The 17,662-nt window shown below is 42.5% G+C and overlaps 3 protein-coding genes across 6 annotated transcripts in view; 2 read left to right on the top strand and 1 right to left on the bottom strand.

Annotated features, from left to right (window-relative positions):
- Positions 1–173: 173 nt before the first annotated feature.
- avil (advillin) lies at positions 174–9,180 on the top strand. Its single transcript, XM_019881002.1, has 21 exons — positions 174–389; positions 2,135–2,259; positions 2,344–2,450; positions 2,546–2,620; positions 2,697–2,893; positions 2,973–3,081; positions 3,177–3,287; positions 4,457–4,662; positions 4,754–4,832; positions 5,600–5,698; positions 5,780–5,933; positions 6,025–6,125; positions 6,844–6,981; positions 7,064–7,222; positions 7,299–7,478; positions 7,548–7,705; positions 7,893–8,037; positions 8,125–8,313; positions 8,606–8,674; positions 8,750–8,860; positions 8,977–9,180. Exons 1-21 carry the CDS (start codon positions 286–288, stop codon positions 9,088–9,090), a joined length of 2,730 nt encoding a protein of 909 aa, XP_019736561.1. The 5' UTR covers positions 174–285; the 3' UTR covers positions 9,091–9,180.
- A 1,343-nt stretch (positions 9,181–10,523) lies between these two features.
- On the bottom strand, positions 10,524–14,270 carry LOC109522439 (leucine-rich repeat flightless-interacting protein 2). Its single transcript, XM_019881011.1, has 6 exons — positions 14,042–14,270; positions 13,553–13,627; positions 12,353–12,391; positions 12,024–12,185; positions 11,859–11,942; positions 10,524–11,103 (listed from the first exon to the last, which is right to left on the bottom strand). Exons 1-6 carry the CDS (start codon positions 14,132–14,134, stop codon positions 10,663–10,665), a joined length of 894 nt encoding a protein of 297 aa, XP_019736570.1. The 5' UTR covers positions 14,135–14,270; the 3' UTR covers positions 10,524–10,662.
- A 1,774-nt stretch (positions 14,271–16,044) lies between these two features.
- gdf11 (growth differentiation factor 11) overlaps positions 16,045–17,662 on the top strand; it is a 30,046-nt gene continuing 28,428 nt past the window's right edge. The window contains exon 1 of one of the 4 annotated variants that reach the window (XM_019881003.1): positions 16,045–17,143. In XM_019881003.1, the coding sequence (XP_019736562.1) occupies positions 16,729–17,143 (415 nt within the window). In that variant the 5' untranslated portion in view covers positions 16,045–16,728. The remainder of the gene's footprint in view (positions 17,144–17,662) is intronic. The other 3 variants (XM_019881004.1, XM_019881005.1, XM_019881007.1) reach the window with 3 other exon arrangements.

The following is a 17,662-nucleotide window of genomic DNA, read 5'->3' on the forward strand; positions in this document are numbered from 1 at the left end:
TATCCTAGCTGTCTTTGGGCAGTAGGCCGGGGACACCCTGAACCTGTTGCCAGCCAATCACAGGGCACACAGAGAGGAACAACCATTTGCGCTCACACTCACACCTCGGGACAATTTCGAGTGTTCCATTAACCTGCTATGGATTTTTTTGGAATGCGGGAGGAAGCCGGAGTACCCGGAGAAAACCCACGCAGGCACGGGATGTATCGTATGTCTTCTTCGTGGCTGTGAGCAGCATGACATCAGCCAATCAGAGTCCTTTATGTTATCATTGCCTTTCTGTCCATGATCTTAAAAGCCCCTCTTTGCCAAAGTAAAGCGTTGTTCAGACGGAGATTGCACCTCTGCCTGAGCAAGTCGAACATTTTAATCAAATCTCTTGAGGAATCGTGAGTATGATTTGTTAGCATCCTGTCTTCACTTTACGGATACAAGAGTTGCACATTGCACGTTGAAAGACGTTAAGGTTGTTACTTTTTCTTTAGCCAGATCACAGTACTTTTAATTATAGGGCCGGAGGAAGCCAAACAGTAGTTGGCTTGAGTAGTACGTTAGTCTGGTTACTCTGTAATTATTTCCACCTTCTGTCGTCTTCGAAGATCAAAAAGCTGAAAGGAATAATTGTTGTGCCATATTTTTTCCACTTGGATCGAAAAAACAAAAAGGCCCAAGTGACCCCACTGTGCTTAAACTGTGATTCATCACCATTTTCCAGGCATCTCAACTTAAAATGGTGTGTCATTCGTTTCATTTTGGCCACTAACTTGCATGACATCATTCCAGTGGAGGCTCATGCGAGGATTCATGGAAAAAAAGGGCAAAGTCATAAATAGCGTTTTCGATTCTACAAGGCTGAAAATGTTATTTAACTTGTCACTCGTGGTCTTTTTTCTTATGCGTTTATGTGTTGATGCGCATGTGAGGAGAAATCCTTGAGAAAAAAAAAATGGAAAAAAGTGATAAACATTTACACCTACAAGGCTTACTTTGAACCTTACTAGTCATTCCTCTTCACTTTGAATATAAAGACGATGCCCAAAGTCATATGAAAAGTGTTACAAAATGATTTCACATTTCTAATTAGAATTCAAATCAAATATCCATCCATTTTCCTTGTTAACATCACAGGCGAGCTCGAGCCTATCCCACCTGATTTTTGATGAGAAATGCCAATGTCAAAGCATGTGAAGACAAATTGCAACTAGCGTTCTGTTTGTAGTTGTTTTGGTGACATAGAACAGCGGGCATTGAACCCTCAACACAATTGCTGTTCTGGGCGGCACAGTTATTAACGGGTGACGGTTTTTGACTCTATTGCGCGACTAGTGCAGCAGATTTGAAGGAAGGGAAAGGCGCCATTTTGATTAAAGTCAGCTGTGATCGCTCCCTCAGTGACGCAGCCCTACCTCTTGTAGATCCTCCAGTCTAACCTGCTCATGCATTGGTGCTCCACACCATATTTACACCGGTCACGAAAATAGAGCCCCTAGAGTTGACGATGAACCTGACAGGCATTCTTTTGGAATGTGGGAGGAAATACTACGAGAAAAGCCACTCAAACACAAGGAGAACATGTGAACTCCACAAAGGAAAGTTGGGAGTTGAGATTCAAACCCAGAACATAGACCTGTGTAGCAGACGTACTACTCAAAAGTACTACCAAGATGGAAATATAAATTCAACAATAATTTTCAAAGCAGATGCCATGTTTGGGCAATGACATGACTTCAAACAGAAAACAACAAAGCTTAAGATGTGTTCTTATATTCCGTGTGTATAGTTGTAGCATGATTTTTTTTTTTTTTGTGGGGGGCGGGGTAGTTGCACTTACATTTAGTGTACAAACTCTGCGGCGCCTACAGCCAGGTGGCAATGGAAAAAAAGGTGTGTCTGTTCAAATTAGAATATGAGTCCATCTTTGAAAACAACAAAGCTTAAGATGTGTTCTTATATTCCGTGTGTATAGTTGTAGCATGATTTTTTTTTGGGGGGGGGGTTTTCACTTACATTTAGTGTACAAACTCTGCCGCGCCGACAGCCAGGTGACAATGGAAAAAAGTGTGTCTGTTCAAATTAGAATATGAGTCCATCTTTGTTTGACCAATTTGCCTACGTGGTCATGTGTCATCCTCAGCGATTGGGCAGAACTTTGTGAAAAGTCCCAAACACGCAAATGCATGCAAATTGTCTTGCCAGCTGCGTTGACTGAAAGGAGGCTTTTTTGTTGTTACCAAGTTAACCAAGATCAACTCTTTGAAGGTATGTTCTATATGTTGTACCGTACACTGTTGTGTATCTTGTTGAAACATTTTATCGGTTTGGGTGATGTTTTTATTTGAGCAGGTGAAAATAACAAGGAATCAAAGCGGCCCACCGCAACGGCGTGCAACATGGAGTACACATTTAGAGCCGTAACTCATACCCCTGGGATTATCATCTGGAGAATTGAGGTACTTGTGTAGTTTACCATCACATATTGTCGTAAAAGTGATGGATACTTTTACAATGTAATGGTGGAAACAGGCGTCCTCTCCATCTGAAACAGAAAATGGAGCTTGTTCAAGTCCCCGAGAAGTCCTACGGACATTTTTATGAGGGTGACTGCTATGTTGTTCTCTATGTAAGTACACGATTTATCCATCCTCATAGTGTAGCATTTGTGATGTTGACTTTCTGTATGACTCTTGAATCTCCAGACCCAAAAGGTAAAAAACTCCCTCCACTATGACATCCACTTCTGGATCGGCTCACAGTCCTCTCAAGATGAGCAAGGTGCCGCTGCAGTTTACACCGCACAATTGGATGATTATTTGGGTTCCACACCGGTCCAGCACAGAGAAGTTCAGGAGCACGAGTCCGATGTGTTCAGGGGTTATTTCAAGCAAGGAATAATGTGAGTGAATGTGAAAGCCAAGAGGAATGTAACCCTAGATTTATCTCCCGTTTTACTCACCCTGTGACACATGCTGCAGCTACAAGAAAGGTGGAGTTGCGTCGGGCATGAGGCACACTGAAATCAACACCTACGACGTTCAGAGGCTGCTTCATGTCAAAGGGAGGAAACGGGTAGTGGCCAAGGAGGTGAGCGCTCGATTTCAGGCTGGTTACGTAACACAGCGGGGGCACAGAGGGCCTTGTGTGTGTACACACGCCGCCGCTGCTCCCACTGGTTTCAGGTGGCACTGTGCTGGAAGAGTTTCAACCTCGGCGATGTGTTTTTACTGGACATCGGAAAAACCATCATCCAGTGGAATGGACCGAAGAGCAACAAGCAGGAAAGACTGAAAGTAAGTTTATTTGTAGCACGTGACCACTGAGTGTGCAGTCATACACAATTTAGGAGCGATTACATTATTGTCGAACGATTAATAGGTAAAGTGGCTAATTTCTGCGTTTTTGAAAAATATTCAGACGACACACAAATAACTATCGTAATTTCGCATCATTGCAATGTGGCAAATACAGCGTATGATGTAATTTCTGATCAGAATGAAAACAATAACTGCAGAGTGCTTGTGTCGCGGTTACTTTCAATACTTTTAATTAGGTATTCAGCAGTGAATACGGGCATGTAGACCCCCAGTTACCTTCAAGTACCTCGTATTAAGACACAGGTGTCAAACTAAAGGCCCGGGGGCCAGATCTGGCACGCCACATTATTTTATGTGGCCCGCGAAAGCCAGCCAAACATGTCAACTTGCTAAAATCTCTCTCAAAATTTAAAATTCTCATGTTTAATAAATTAGAGACATACTGTAAGTATTTTCCTGTGACCAAACCCCTCATTACAGTAACTTAAACAATAGTTGAATAAACCGTTACTCTTGACTTTTTTTATATGGTTTCAGTCATAACGGCCCTCCAAGGGAAACGGTAACTAAAATGTGGCCTACAGCAAAAATGAGTTTGACACCCCAGCATTAAGAAATGTGACTACACGATTAACTCAGCACTCAGTTGCGATTCCTGTATTCCTACACAAATGCTCGGTGGTGGTGGTCGGAGAAATAGTAGTTGCAAACTGCACTGTGACACAAATCATAAACTAGACGATAATATTACAAAGGGCACCCAACAGCATTGCAACATTATTAGATAGTTACATGCATGTATTCATCAACAACAAAAAAATCCTATTTTTACGACGTCATTTTAGTTACTGCACGTCAACACAACTAGAGTATCCTTTATTTTTGCAAAGGCACTCTGTGTGTTTTAAATGATTGCTAACTGCGTTTTTACACATCTACATTGTTCAACAGTTCAGTAATTTCTGTTTTTTTACTCAAATACTGATGGCATACGCAAGTAATTAGTAGTAATGTGCTTAGATTAATACACAATTATTCGGTAGTTTCTACTTATCATCGTCATCATCAAAATCATCATCATGAAGTTGTTGTTGTTGTAGTGGTAGCAGTATGAAAAAAATGATAACGTCTCTTTTGCCCCCCAGAGTATGCTGTTGGCCAAAGACATTCGGGACAGAGAGCGAGGAGGTCGGGCGGAGATCAAGGTGATTGAAGGTAATGAGGAGGACAACTCTCCTGATATCATGGACATGCTGATTGGCGTTCTTGGGGAGAGGCGCATCCATCTGACAGACGGCTCTCCTGACGAAGGCCCTCACAAGGAACAAACGGGAAACCTCACTCTTTATCAGTAAGATGTAGACCAATGCTATTCGGTGTTTCTTCCTGTCAGTGTGAGGATTCCTCAATGTGTGCATCCTCTATGTGTGCACTTCTCCCAGTGTGTCAGATGCTGAAGGGCAGATGAAGGTCGTAGAGGTTGCTCGCCGGCCACTGGCTCAGGAACTACTCAACAATAATGTGAGTTGCTTTCTTTGACTTTAAAGGCCCTTAGATCCCTAGAGTCTCGAAGGGGCTTTAAGTTAGACCACTGAGCATTTACATGATCAAGAGTCCTATACAGTAATATTTGTTGCATGTATTTGTTTTGTTTTTGTTTTTTTTAAATATTTTTTTTGCATACCATTATTGTATTGAAATACTTGTTTTGTTGTAAATAATGAAATAAAATCAACAATTTTGCACTAACACACTTCAAAAAAATCGTATGTAATTATAAATAATACCACTTTAAAAAAGAAAATTCATATAAAAAAAAATTAAATGCTTATTTTTTTAAACAAATGCCAGGCACATCTGTCAAGTTTTTAAAAAACAGCTGGGATAGGCTCCAGCACACCCCTCCACCCTTGTGAGGATAAACAATTTAGAAAATGGATGGATGGATGGATGAAATTTGACTCCCTCTCATGGTATAATGAAAGAATCACTGCCTGAATGCGGTTCAGTTCCATGAAACATTTTGCAATAAAAAGTCATTTCATATTTATTTTAACTTTTATGTACATTACATTTTCATTGACTCACAAAGCTATTTTTTGTGTTGTTTTAAAAATATCTTTTAATTAATTTAAGTGCAGTGTTACTGTTCAAAGAGTGCATCATGTTATAATGGTTTACAATATACCTACGTCTTATTTTGATGAACCACTACTGTGTTGTAATGTTGGTCATTATGATAGTTGAGGTGGTAAACAATTTGAGAGCCATTGGTCAAATGTATACAGGACTGCTACATCCTGGACCATGGTGGGTCAAAAGTGTTTGTATGGAAGGGGAAGAAAGCGAATAAAGCCGAGAGGCAGATGGCCATAAGCAGATCTTTGGTGAGTGGCACGTTCAGCCATTTTGTTGTTGTTAGATACAATATGACGACATCCTCTTAACTATTCGACTGGTCTTTTTAGGAGTTCATCAAGGCAAAAAACTATCCCGGCACAACAAATGTGGAGGTGATAAATGACGGCGGCGAGTCGGCTCTCTTCAAGCAACTGTTCCAGACGTGGACAGTGAAGGACCAGACTCAAGGCCTGGGCAGAGTACACACAAAGGGGAAAGTTGGTATGTGACGTTGGCCGCGACATTACTCCATAAGTATAAGTATAAGAAGCCAATGACTGCGCAATTAGTGAATCTTTTTTTTTGTTGTCAGCTACTGTCAGACAGGAGAAATTTGATGTGTCTCTGATGCACGAGAGGCCAGAGATTGCTGCGCAAGAGAGGATGGTGGACGATGGCACAGGCCAAGTCGAGGTTCGTGGCCATGTGTGCAGTCTTAAAACATTCTATTTTTTTTTTTTAACTGATTGCCTTTAATTGACCATAAGGCAAAAAAAGAAAACATTGCTGGCAAGTTAGAAATGCTTCCAACTAGAAAATGTGCAATGGGACGTCCGAGCCTATGTTGGTTGAATGTCACCCCGCAATGGCCATGGCAACTGAAAATATGACGCCATCTAGAAACTATTTTTCTAGAAATTGGTGTAAAGATACTGTCGATAGATTTTATGTACTATATGGAAAAAACTTTTAACATTTATTTAAACAAAAAAATTGTTTTCATCACATTTCCCGTATACCATAGCTGTCGACATGTCAACTTTACGATACTGTATTTTATTTATTTATTTAAATGTTGACCTAAAAAAAATCTATTTGGGCTATTTCCTACTCCCCGGTTGCCTTGAAGACAGTAAGTACATTTTATTTATGTAGCACTACTCAGAGAGGAATCAAGTGCTTCACAAACATGTGGAGTTAATACAAAAAAAATACAATATGGCAATACACCTTTGAAGTATATCTGCCATCCATGCACACAAATCACCTTGCGATTTGTTTAAATAGCATCCACTATTCATAGCATTTTTCCTGCTATAATAGCATTGACATGAAGCTCAAAAGTGTATGACAGTCAATGATGAACAAAAATGACAGTTGAAGATAATCAAATGACTACAATTGCACTCAGGTTTGGAGAATTGAGAATCTGGAGCTGGTGCCAGTGGACCCTCAACGTCACGGCTACTTCTACGGAGGAGACTGTTACTTGATCCTTTATACTTACCTGGTGAAAAACAAGCAGAGCTACTTGCTCTACATATGGCAGGTGACGCTCCCAACGCTGATTTCTACTTTCCGCCTCATCTTTGGAGGCGGAACTAAGCTCAAATCAACGCGTACTATTTTAGGGCCGCCATGCCACACAGGATGAACTGGCAGCGTCTGCGCTCCACGCCATCGATATGGACCACATGTACGGCGGGGCGCCGGTTCAAGTGAGAGTGACCATGGGTAAAGAACCAAGACATTTTTTGGCCATTTTCAAAGGCAAAATGGTCATCTTTGAGGTATGAATGTGAATTGAATCCCAGTGGGCTTTTGTGTCTGCCCCATGTAATGTATGCAATCCCTCTTCTGTGTCAGGGTGGCTCCTCTAGAAAAGGAATTTCGGAGCCAGATCCATCAGTGCGACTGTTCCAGGTTCATGGTTATGAGCCCGCCAATACGAGAGCTATTGAGGTTCCAGCACTGGCTTCTTCTCTCAACTCCAACGACGTTTTTCTGCTTAAGAGTCAGAGTGGACTGTACCTGTGGTGTGGAAAGGTACAGAGCAAGGCCCTCTGATGTAAACAATGGTGGCATTAGAAAGCCAATGATGTCTGGTGGTTGTAGGGAGCAAGTGGAGATGAGAGGAACATGGCAAAGGAGATCAGCGCCGTGATTGGACACAACTTGGAAGGCATCCAGAGTCAGATTGTTGCAGAGGGACATGAGCCTTTCGAATTCTGGGAGACGCTGGGAGGACAGGTTCCCTATGCTGATGACAAGAGGTAAAGGTGGCTGACGGATAGTGTGTTAGGCGGGCGTGAGTTTTTGTCCTTTTCTGTGTGTGTTTGTGCGTGTGCGTGTGTCCATATCTCCCTTTGTCCAAACGTGTGTGTGTGTGTGTGTGTGTGTGTGTGTGTGTGTGTGTGTGCGTGCGTGCGTGCGTGCGTGTGTGTGTGTGTGTGTCCATAGGCTGCAGCAGACGGTTTTGGACCACGAGCCACGCCTTTTCGAATGCTCCAACAAGTCGGGACGTTTCAAAGTGACCGAGGTGACCCAGTTTACACAGGACGACCTCAATGAAGATGATGTCATGTTACTAGACACATGGGACCAGGTAGGGAAGGGGGAAGCATACCATATGCTAAACACGCTCCAGTATATTGTCTTAATATACAGCTTTATGATGAATCTGCCGCATTAGGTGTTTTTGTGGATTGGCAAAGAGGCCAACAGAGTAGAACGCAAAGAGGCAGTGGTGAGCAGCCAGGAGTACCTGCGCACACACCCGGGTGGTAGAGATCCGGACACCCCTATCATCCTGATCAAGCAAGGGTTCGAGCCGCCCACCTTCACTGGCTGGTTCACTGCTTGGGACCCTTACAAATGGAGTGTAAGCACATGTTTTCAATGAAACATGAATTGTCATTGAGTGGAAAAATGTCAACCTTTAAAAAAAAGTCCCAATACTCCCCATCTTGATTAGTGCTGCCCTCAAGGTATTAATTGACCTTTAAATCATAGTTTACATGCGGAGGTGTGTCTTCATACAAAATGGTTGACCAAACAGACACTATTACTAAACCAATCCGAGCACATCACGAGCTTTTTCAGAATTTTGTAGCACCTCGTATATCTTGCTTGGGTGTACCTAATGAAGTGGCTTGTTTGTTTTTGTCTGGCAGGACGGGAAGAGCTATGAGGAACTGAAGAAGGAGCTGGGAAACGCAATGAGCCCTGTTGATGTTCTCAATGTATGTACACTCACAAAAAGATGGTTTACGTGACACGTTAAAAAGCGGCTTTGTTTGACTGCTGTCATTTTCTAGGTTTACAGCAGTGTTGAAAATGATGCAAGCTTTCAGTGTTTTCCGGCTGAGGTTTTAGTCAAATCGCTGGTAAGCGAGCTGCCTAGAAACGTGGACCCCACCCAGAAAGAGGTGCTTCACTCCGTTTTATTTTATTCACAGATTGGCATGAAACGAACAAATCTACTGGCAAAAAGCCACAGAGTTTCCCAAAATGTTCCAAATGTATTTCGTTGATTGCTTTTCAGAGGTACCTCACCGACTCAGACTTCTGCCACATTTTCGGAATCACCAAAGACGAATTTGCAAACCTGCCAAAATGGAGACAACTCAACTTGAAAAAAGAAAAGGGGCTGTTTTGACAGAGAAAATAGAGCGAAATCTTCATCTCACTCCCCAACAACTCCAGCTACTGAGTGCATTGTAATAAAAAATAATTAGAAAAGTGACATATACACGTTTGTGGTTTCCACCAGTGGTTTGTTATTCCTAACATAATAAGCATAATGAGCGTTAATGATGATAGCAACATAACCTTACACTGAATGTCTGGCAGAGGCTAATCTGCTTCCATTCAAACGAAAATCTAGTTTGCCACCTGTTGGCCAATAATGATATAGCACAACCAGCTAAAACATTTGAATAAAGTTGGACACGTTGGTCACCTATAATTTGATATACTGTACAACCTAACATCAAAATGTAATATGAATATTTGGTTTTGTCATATGCAACAATGCAAGTAACCTTTTGGTTGTTTTTTTGTGTACTTTGGGGCCAATCAAAATAAATATGAAATAAATCAAAGCACACCAGTTTGATCAAGTCCTTTTATTCCAAATTTTCTAGTCAGTATCTACAAGTCTTTTGTACTCTTCCAGATAAACATTTACTTCATAGTTCAAAATGATTCGGATGCAACCATTTCACTAAGAATATATATTTTTGCATTTTTTCTGCGGAAAAAGCACATACCGGTAAATGATTTGAGAGAAAAGAAAAATAACATGTTTAAGGAAACAATTTGAAAATCTTTAAACAAGAGTATCCGGATCAGAGTTACTAATTACATGAACTTGATATCATGACATATCATGAAAATCTGTTTTAAGAGAAGTCACTGGAATTTTGTGTGGCCCATCAAGTAATGACAGCAATCACGTTGACCGGCTAAATGTATGAAATCGTTAGAAATGTTCACCTAAAGTGTAAAGATGAATCATGGTAGTTCATGTATGATAATGGTACATATAAAACCTGATTTGTGAAATTTTGTAAGGTTTCTAAGTGCAAAACAGTGTTTAAACTGGTATACAATGTATGTGCCCCGTGGAACTAAAAATGTGACGTAGATGTTCATGCAAACAGCTCCCATAGGATGTAAAAAAAAAAAAAAGTATACAGCAATCGGACATGAAAAATGCACTGTAAATGTGCAACAATGCAGCCTTCTCGTGCAGACAAAGGACTTCCTTTCCCTGGTTGGCATGTTACTGGTTCGAAATGGAATGTTTTTCAAAGCACAACCTTATGAAAAGTGCAAATGCAGCCAATTCCCCCCCTCAATCCTCAAAATAAACGATACAAAAGACATAGAATACGACTTGTCACTCAGTCAGGCAGTGAATAAATTGCGGTTCCCTTACAGTTACAAAATTTTTATAACGACTTTACAAAAAAACTGTCACCAAATACAAGAATCTCGGATTAAGTCTCCCAAAACGTTTTCTTGAACTGCAACCACAATGATTGGGACATAATGCAGACAAGTCGGTCTATAGGCCTCTAGTTCCACTCCAGGCAGCGGCTAACATTTCTTGAAAGAGTATCAAAAAGAAGACACGTCGAAAAGATAGTATTGGCAACAAAGAATCAGCTTGTGAGCCATCTTGAGACTGGCAGCTTTGAAAAACGATGTGCGGTTTCCAAATAAATTAAGACAGAATGCAGTTATCACCGGTTTGGGGCTCCTGGGAGTCGACGTCATCTTTACTTGCCGAGTCATGCGGCAACTCCAAAGGGTCGTCGTCCTGCTCAGGAGTCTCCGCAGACGCGTCCTCGTACGTGCTTGCGGTATCCGAGTCGCTCTTGTCCGGGGATGCGTCTCGTTGGCTTTCGTAAGGCCTCCGGTGCACCCCGTCCTCACGGAGCGGGTCAAGTGCGAGGGAGGGGGCGTTGTTGGCCACCCACTTCACTTTGGTCACGACGCCCCCGTCGTCTCCCTTCGTCGGGCGCACGTCCTCAGACGCAGCAATCGCTTCTCTGGAAAAATTAGATAGTGGGGCGTTCTTGGCGGGTTCGTTCATTTCACGTCCTCGTCTCGTTACGTCCACTTCACTTGTGTCCGCCGATACATGCAAACGGATATTTTTTTCCTGTGAAGAGAAAGTAAAACAACAACCGGTTACAGGCACTTAGAATTCACCTCGTAATGTTTTTCAGAGAATATTTTCTGTAATTGACGTCTCGGCGGATGGCGTGATGAACTGTACGCAATAAACAAATTTGTGCAGTGGCCTAAGTGGTAGCTCATTTTAGGACTTGTGTTTGGTGTTAACTTGTGAGATTTGTCTTATGTAAAATATGTAAAATATACATTAAGGTTCTTGCTAGGCTACGACCGATTAATCGGACGATCTTAGCTTTTAAAATATCGGCCAATTATTTATTTTGGACACATTAACACATGATAACATAAGACAACGATAACATTCAAATATAAACCCCTGGGAATTGTATTGTCAAACAGTTCAGTTTTCTCCCTATAATTCCTATTTTTTATTGTAAGCATTAAAGACCAAATGTTAGTTACATTTTTCATGATTTATCTTAAAAATTAAATCAGCCGATTAATCGGTGATCGGAATTTTACTCTGCCAAGTATCTGAATCAGCATCGGCCTAAAACAAAACTCCATGTTGGTTCGGACCTACCAAGAGCTTGTTTTGCCTCAGCACAAGAATCAAGGAGAGTACAAACATGATTGATTGAGCCTGCGCTTTCATATGTCACCTGTCATTCCAAATCTATTGGGTTCAGTATGGAAAGAATGCGCTGATTGCGCGTCGTCAGTCGGTTTGTGTTGAACAACCTTTGCATGTGTAAAGTTTCCTTTCAAATGTCACATGACCTCTTTTAATGTCTCCACTTCCTGTAATAGAGAGTGGACCAAACGCTCCAGCTTCCTCTTGGCCTCCTGCTCTCGCTCCAACTCCTGAAAGCAGAGAGAATTTTTTTTTTTTTTTTGCCACAAAGCCACATCATCACCAAACTACCATATGTTTGCACCTCGTACCACATTAGCCTGCCCAGCCTCCCTCTGGGTCTCGGCCAGCAGCTCCTCCACACCCTCCAGTGTGTCCTGCAGGACGTCCACCTGGAACAACAGAGCTTCGCGCTCCACCTCCAGCCCACGCAACTCGTGCACCGCCTCGTCGTAGCTGGCTTGCAGCTCCAGCTACACAGCAGACATGGTAACAAAATTAACGGTGGCTGAATTCACGCGGCAGCGTGTGGGTGTAGTTGTGCGCTTAACAAGCTCTCAAGAATAAGCCTCAGGAGAGACAGAACGGAAATGAGTGTAATGCTCGTGTCCAATTATATTTGCGACAAAGAAATAGTCACCATATCTGAGAGCCCTATTGAGAGGTCCTGGTCTGAATGCTGTAAGAAAAACATTTTAAGTAAATTAATATACGTTGTCATTAACCAGACAAACATCACAAAGGGCATCCAACAACAAAGCTTCCATAGCTACATTCAAGAGACCAGCTAAGGAGTTAACATGCACCAAGTGCATGAAAGGCAGTACCAATGTGCTCACACTAGTATTGGTATAACTAAAGCCTTCATTTAGTTTGTTTTAAAATTTGGTTTGTTTAAAATTCAGATTTTTGTATTTTTGTTTTTCTGTAACACAAAGTACAGAATTAACTGTTGACAAATTAGAGAATTGAAAAATAGGTTGACCTGTACTTTGACACAATATTAAACACACTTGCAAAAACAAATGAGTTCCAATAGAGGATAGAGGTGTAGCCTCCAAAAAATTCTGCCTTCTGTATTTTTTTTTTCAATTGATGATGTCAGACAGTGCAGCTCTTGTATGAAACTTTATTCGACAATAGTGATTCCAAAGGGTGTGTCAAGGGAAATTATCAATGATTCAAAACATTTGTATTTATTCACTAAAAATATTGTATCTTTGGAAATGGCTAACAGGGTATAAACAAGGCGTGTCGAAAACGTTTCAGAACTGGTGTCACAAAAGATATATGAATGCCCTGTCAAATACAAACAAAACAATAATTAAAAAATCTGTTTTAAAATATAAAATGAAATGCCCGTTCTGAACTGGGGCTACACAGATTTCTGTTGGGGCTGTAGCCTCTCCTAGCCACGGAGTAACGCCATCCCTGATTCCCAGCCTTTTCTGCCATGCATTCAGTACTCCTGTAAGGATTATTCTGGCATCCTCCGCATTTCCGCATCGAGCCATGTCGACCAAATAGGAAGGTTGGTCCAGCATAGCAATGCTCTTTCAGCCAGGAACTGTCAGATGCTTAAAGTACTGTGAGCAGGTGCGTGCGATTTGTCCAGACGCAACTCTGGCCTCTTCTCGCAAAATGACGAACGCAAACATTGCAGGATCTTTTATAAATATGAGGATTGATCATCTGACTCACACGAAAGGTGAAAACGCATAGTTTGAATATGTATTTATCATTTTGTGATGAAAGTCCGTGAATCCTCGTACAAAGATAAACTCCAGATGAGTGACGCTTCTTTTTTTCGTGCTAGAGACATTCATGTTGGTCTCCCTACCTGGCTGTCAGGCCTTCTCTTCAAGGTCCCTGGTCGACTGTCGCTTCGTGTCAGACGCCTGGATGAGCTCTCAGCCTGGTGAGCACGCACACGCACGCACATGCACACGCGCACGCGCACGCACGCACGCACACACACAGCACATGCACACGCGCACGCACGCACGCACACACACACACACACACACACACACACACACACACACACACACACACACACACACACAACACGTAGCATTTCAGCATTAGTCAACACAGCAGCACATTTAGCTGGTATGAGGAAGTAGGTTGAAACCGATCTGTTCTCGCTCAAAGAAGCCGTCATTTAGAGCTGAAAAAAATAAATAACGCCCAAATTCTCGCTAAATTCTCGCTTGACTACATCATGTGAAGTTGAAGTATTGAAAGAAACCAAACGCCCCATTCGAGTTGTATACTTAGATAAATATATATATTTTTTAAAAGACGCTGACTGGTTCTCTCCGCTCACCTCCTTTATGATGCTACGGAGTGATTCATCCTCGGTACGTGATAAAGTCCGCTTCTTTGGAGACCCGCTGTTGTCCAGAGTGACTGAAAGCATTTTTTTGATACTGTTTTATACAAGTGGTGTTTATGTAAGACAAGCTCCTCCGAGTTTAAGCCGTTCTTGATTCTCCTACGCAACAGTAACAGACACTCAGCAGGGCTGCTAAAGTAACAGTACAACGACAAAGCCCAGCCCAGTTGAGTACGGAGAGCCACCAGGGACAAAGTGCCTCGAGGTGACGCCCACAAATCACAGGGATTTTCACGTTTAAAATTATATTTTCTAATATATGATTAAAGTTACGTTAAATTGCGCCTTTGTGAAGTATCCTGTAACTGAAATTATTGCACTAAATACCCAGCATTGAAATAGGGCGCAGGGTCACCTGGGCCCTACTGACACAACAATTTTCACACGTTTTACATTGGCCGCCTTCATTGACCCAAGACACATATATTACTTTCGAAAAATATCACAGCCCCACCCCCCCCCCAAAAAAAATCACAATCATCCATCCTTCCATCCATTTTCTGATCCGCTTTATCCTCACAAGGGTCACGGGCGTGCTGGAGCCTACCCCAGCCGTCTTCGGGTAGTAAGCAGGGTACACCCTGAACTGGTTGCCAGCCAATCACAGGGCACACAGAGACAAACAACCATACACGCTCACACTCACACCTAGGAACAATTTTGAGTGTTCAATCTGCCTGCCATGCATGTTCTTGGAATGTGGGAGGAAACCGGAGTACCCGGAGAAAACCCACACAAGGCAGGGAAGAACATGCTAACTCCTCACAGGAAGGCCGGAGCTGGAATCGAACCCTGCACCTCTGTACTGTGAGGCAGACGTGCTAACCAGTCGACCACCGTGCTGCCTATTACTTTTAATAACACATTAATATTATATGGATTGTTATGACCTATTCTGATAGAGTAGCCCATTATAAAAGTGGGTGTGGCACACAAACAAACACATCACTGCTCATGAAGACATAGCATCCTTGGAGAATATTCAAATAAAATAATATAAAGTAGATGTCAACTGAATGTTCATTTTCCACCTTATTTATTGTTCATTTCATTTTTAATGAGCCATAAATCCGTAGTAACATATGCGTTTTACTTAGTTGCTTTTCTGCACTGCTGCTTGCAGTCTGGCATCTCGTTTGGAAGCATGTTCTTTCTGCCTGATGCCTACAGTCGGTGCACACCTACACATAGTGACTTCACTATGATGGTTTCATCATTGTTATTCATATTTGTGAATCTGTTGAGTCACATACCAGATTTCTGCAAGTGCCTTAATATTCGTGCATAAAAGCAATCGAATGCCCTGTCAAACCATAAATTGTATGAAATGAACGATTCGACACGAGTTTACGTTTCTTTCTTTTCCCCACCAGATGTCACTGGTGAGTCAATGACGCCGCCTGCACTGAGGGCGAAACCCATAAGCTTGCTTGTTCCTGTACATTGGCAGCATCTTCCACATACACAGCAACTTTTAGTATACGCTCAAGAACAGTGATAATTTCAAAAAACAGTCCTGAAATGTGATGCACATATTGGGCTCTTGTGTTTAATTATCCCAGGTTCACAAGGCTTAATGAGAAAGCAAATAAGTACGATAAATAACCCTTGGAGGCATTTGAAATGTTTAGTACAGCATTTAGACGAAAGATATATTCACAAAGAACGTTTTTTTTTCCCTCTCCCGGGACTAAAGGGGGCTTGACCGATGTATAGGTGGCTGAGAAAATAATTTGTAAATATATTTTATCAAATCAATATTCATATCAAATTAAAAGCTAGAGGGGCTAAACTAGAGCTACATTTCTGACGGGGCTATAGTTCCACCTAGCCTCGGTGTAGCCATGATATTAACATATCAACGGTTGGATTTATGTATTTCTTTATTTAGTTATTTATTCAATTTTTAAAATTGTGAGTGAACACTTTTTTTAACCGAGTCAGCACTGACAAGTGAATGTGATCATTTGCTGATGCTGAAGAGAGGTAAAACTTGAGACGTGTTGAAAAATTTGCATTCACTGATTTGGTTATTTGCTCTGAGGTACTCGGAGAGATTCTACAAACATGTGATAAAACATTTAAAGAGTATATTATTTTCAACAAATGTGTCATACACTGTTCATGGTTATATCCAAATAATAACTCTGTCTAATAAGAGACCTTGCACCCTCCCTTCGCTCTGTCCCTCTTGACTTGGTGACAGACCTAAAAGCCTTTTGTTGCCATCTTAGCCAATGGAGACGGATGACGACAGCGGGCAGCTGAGATATATAAAGAGCACCCTTTTTGACCGCTCTTGCACATTTTCCAGTGACACTTCTGCACACTTACACACTTCCGTGGACTGAAACGAGTACAGACGACGCCAAAAGCAACCACCATACCACACGTCATCGGGCTTTACGTTCATCAGATAGACATTTTGTCAACTTGCAATAAAGACACATTGGAACGCACTTCTTGGCAACTTCTTGGTGTTGGATTAGATGCCACTCTGGTAGGATAAGGACAGGAGCGACGCACAGCCAAGAGAGTGGATTTAACTGGTAACGTGAGTTAAACAACAAAAGGAAACAAGAAAAAAAAGTTGCATTGCCTGGTGTCCGGGCATCGTCATGTCGAGGTATAACTTCTTATTGTGCTTGATGGTGCTCATTTCCCTGGGACAGTCGGGGAGCGATGAGCCCAATCTGCTGCTGCCTCCCGCCAGCGAGACGCCCACGGATGCCGGCCTGTCGCCCCTGGACGAGGACGCCGGTTCCCACGAGTGCTCCGCCTGCGTTTGGAGGGAACAAAGCAAAGTGCTGAGGCTGGAGACCATCAAGTCGCAGATCTTGAGCAAGCTGCGTCTGAAGCAGGCGCCCAACATCAGCCGGGAGGTGGTCAACCAACTGCTGCCTAAGGCGCCCCCGCTCCAGCAGCTCCTGGACCATCACGACTTTCAGGGAGACGCGTCCTCCCAGGATGAGTTTATGGAGGAGGATGAGTACCACGCCACCACGGAGTCCGTCATCACCATGGCTTCTGAGCGTGAGTAATACTATGCTTCACCGCTTCCGACACGCGCGCGGTGCGTAATTACGCAAACGAGCTGACTTTTAGCACTTGAGTTTTTTGTGCCTTATTGGAGTCGGACAACCGAGTGACACGTGTTTGTTTATTTATTTATTGGCGCATTCAAATACACCTCGGTTAATTGGCTCAATCAGCTGTTGGTGGCAGCTGTCAAAAAGGGATTAGGGGTGAAGCTGATAAATCAATATTCAGCCAGCCTGATGACGCTTGTCACTGTGAAGCAGAAGGTAGCTTCAACATGGCCTGACGGACTTTTTGTTTCCACGGTGCAAACAATCACTCTGCTAATAATGATGATGTGATGATGGCTTTGATGATGATGGTCCACCTGGTTCGTGTGCGTGTGCGCGTGTGTGTGTGTGTGTGTGTGGGTGGGTGTGTGTGTGTGGGGGTGTGTGTGTGTGTGTGTGTGTGGGTGTGTGGGTGGGTGGGTGTGTGTGTGTGTGTGTGTGTGTGTGTGTGTGTGTGTGTGTG

This window comes from Hippocampus comes, unplaced genomic scaffold, assembly GCF_001891065.2.
Source record: "Hippocampus comes isolate QL1 unplaced genomic scaffold, H_comes_QL1_v1.1 scaffold68, whole genome shotgun sequence".
NCBI lineage: Eukaryota > Metazoa > Chordata > Actinopteri > Syngnathiformes > Syngnathidae > Hippocampus > Hippocampus comes.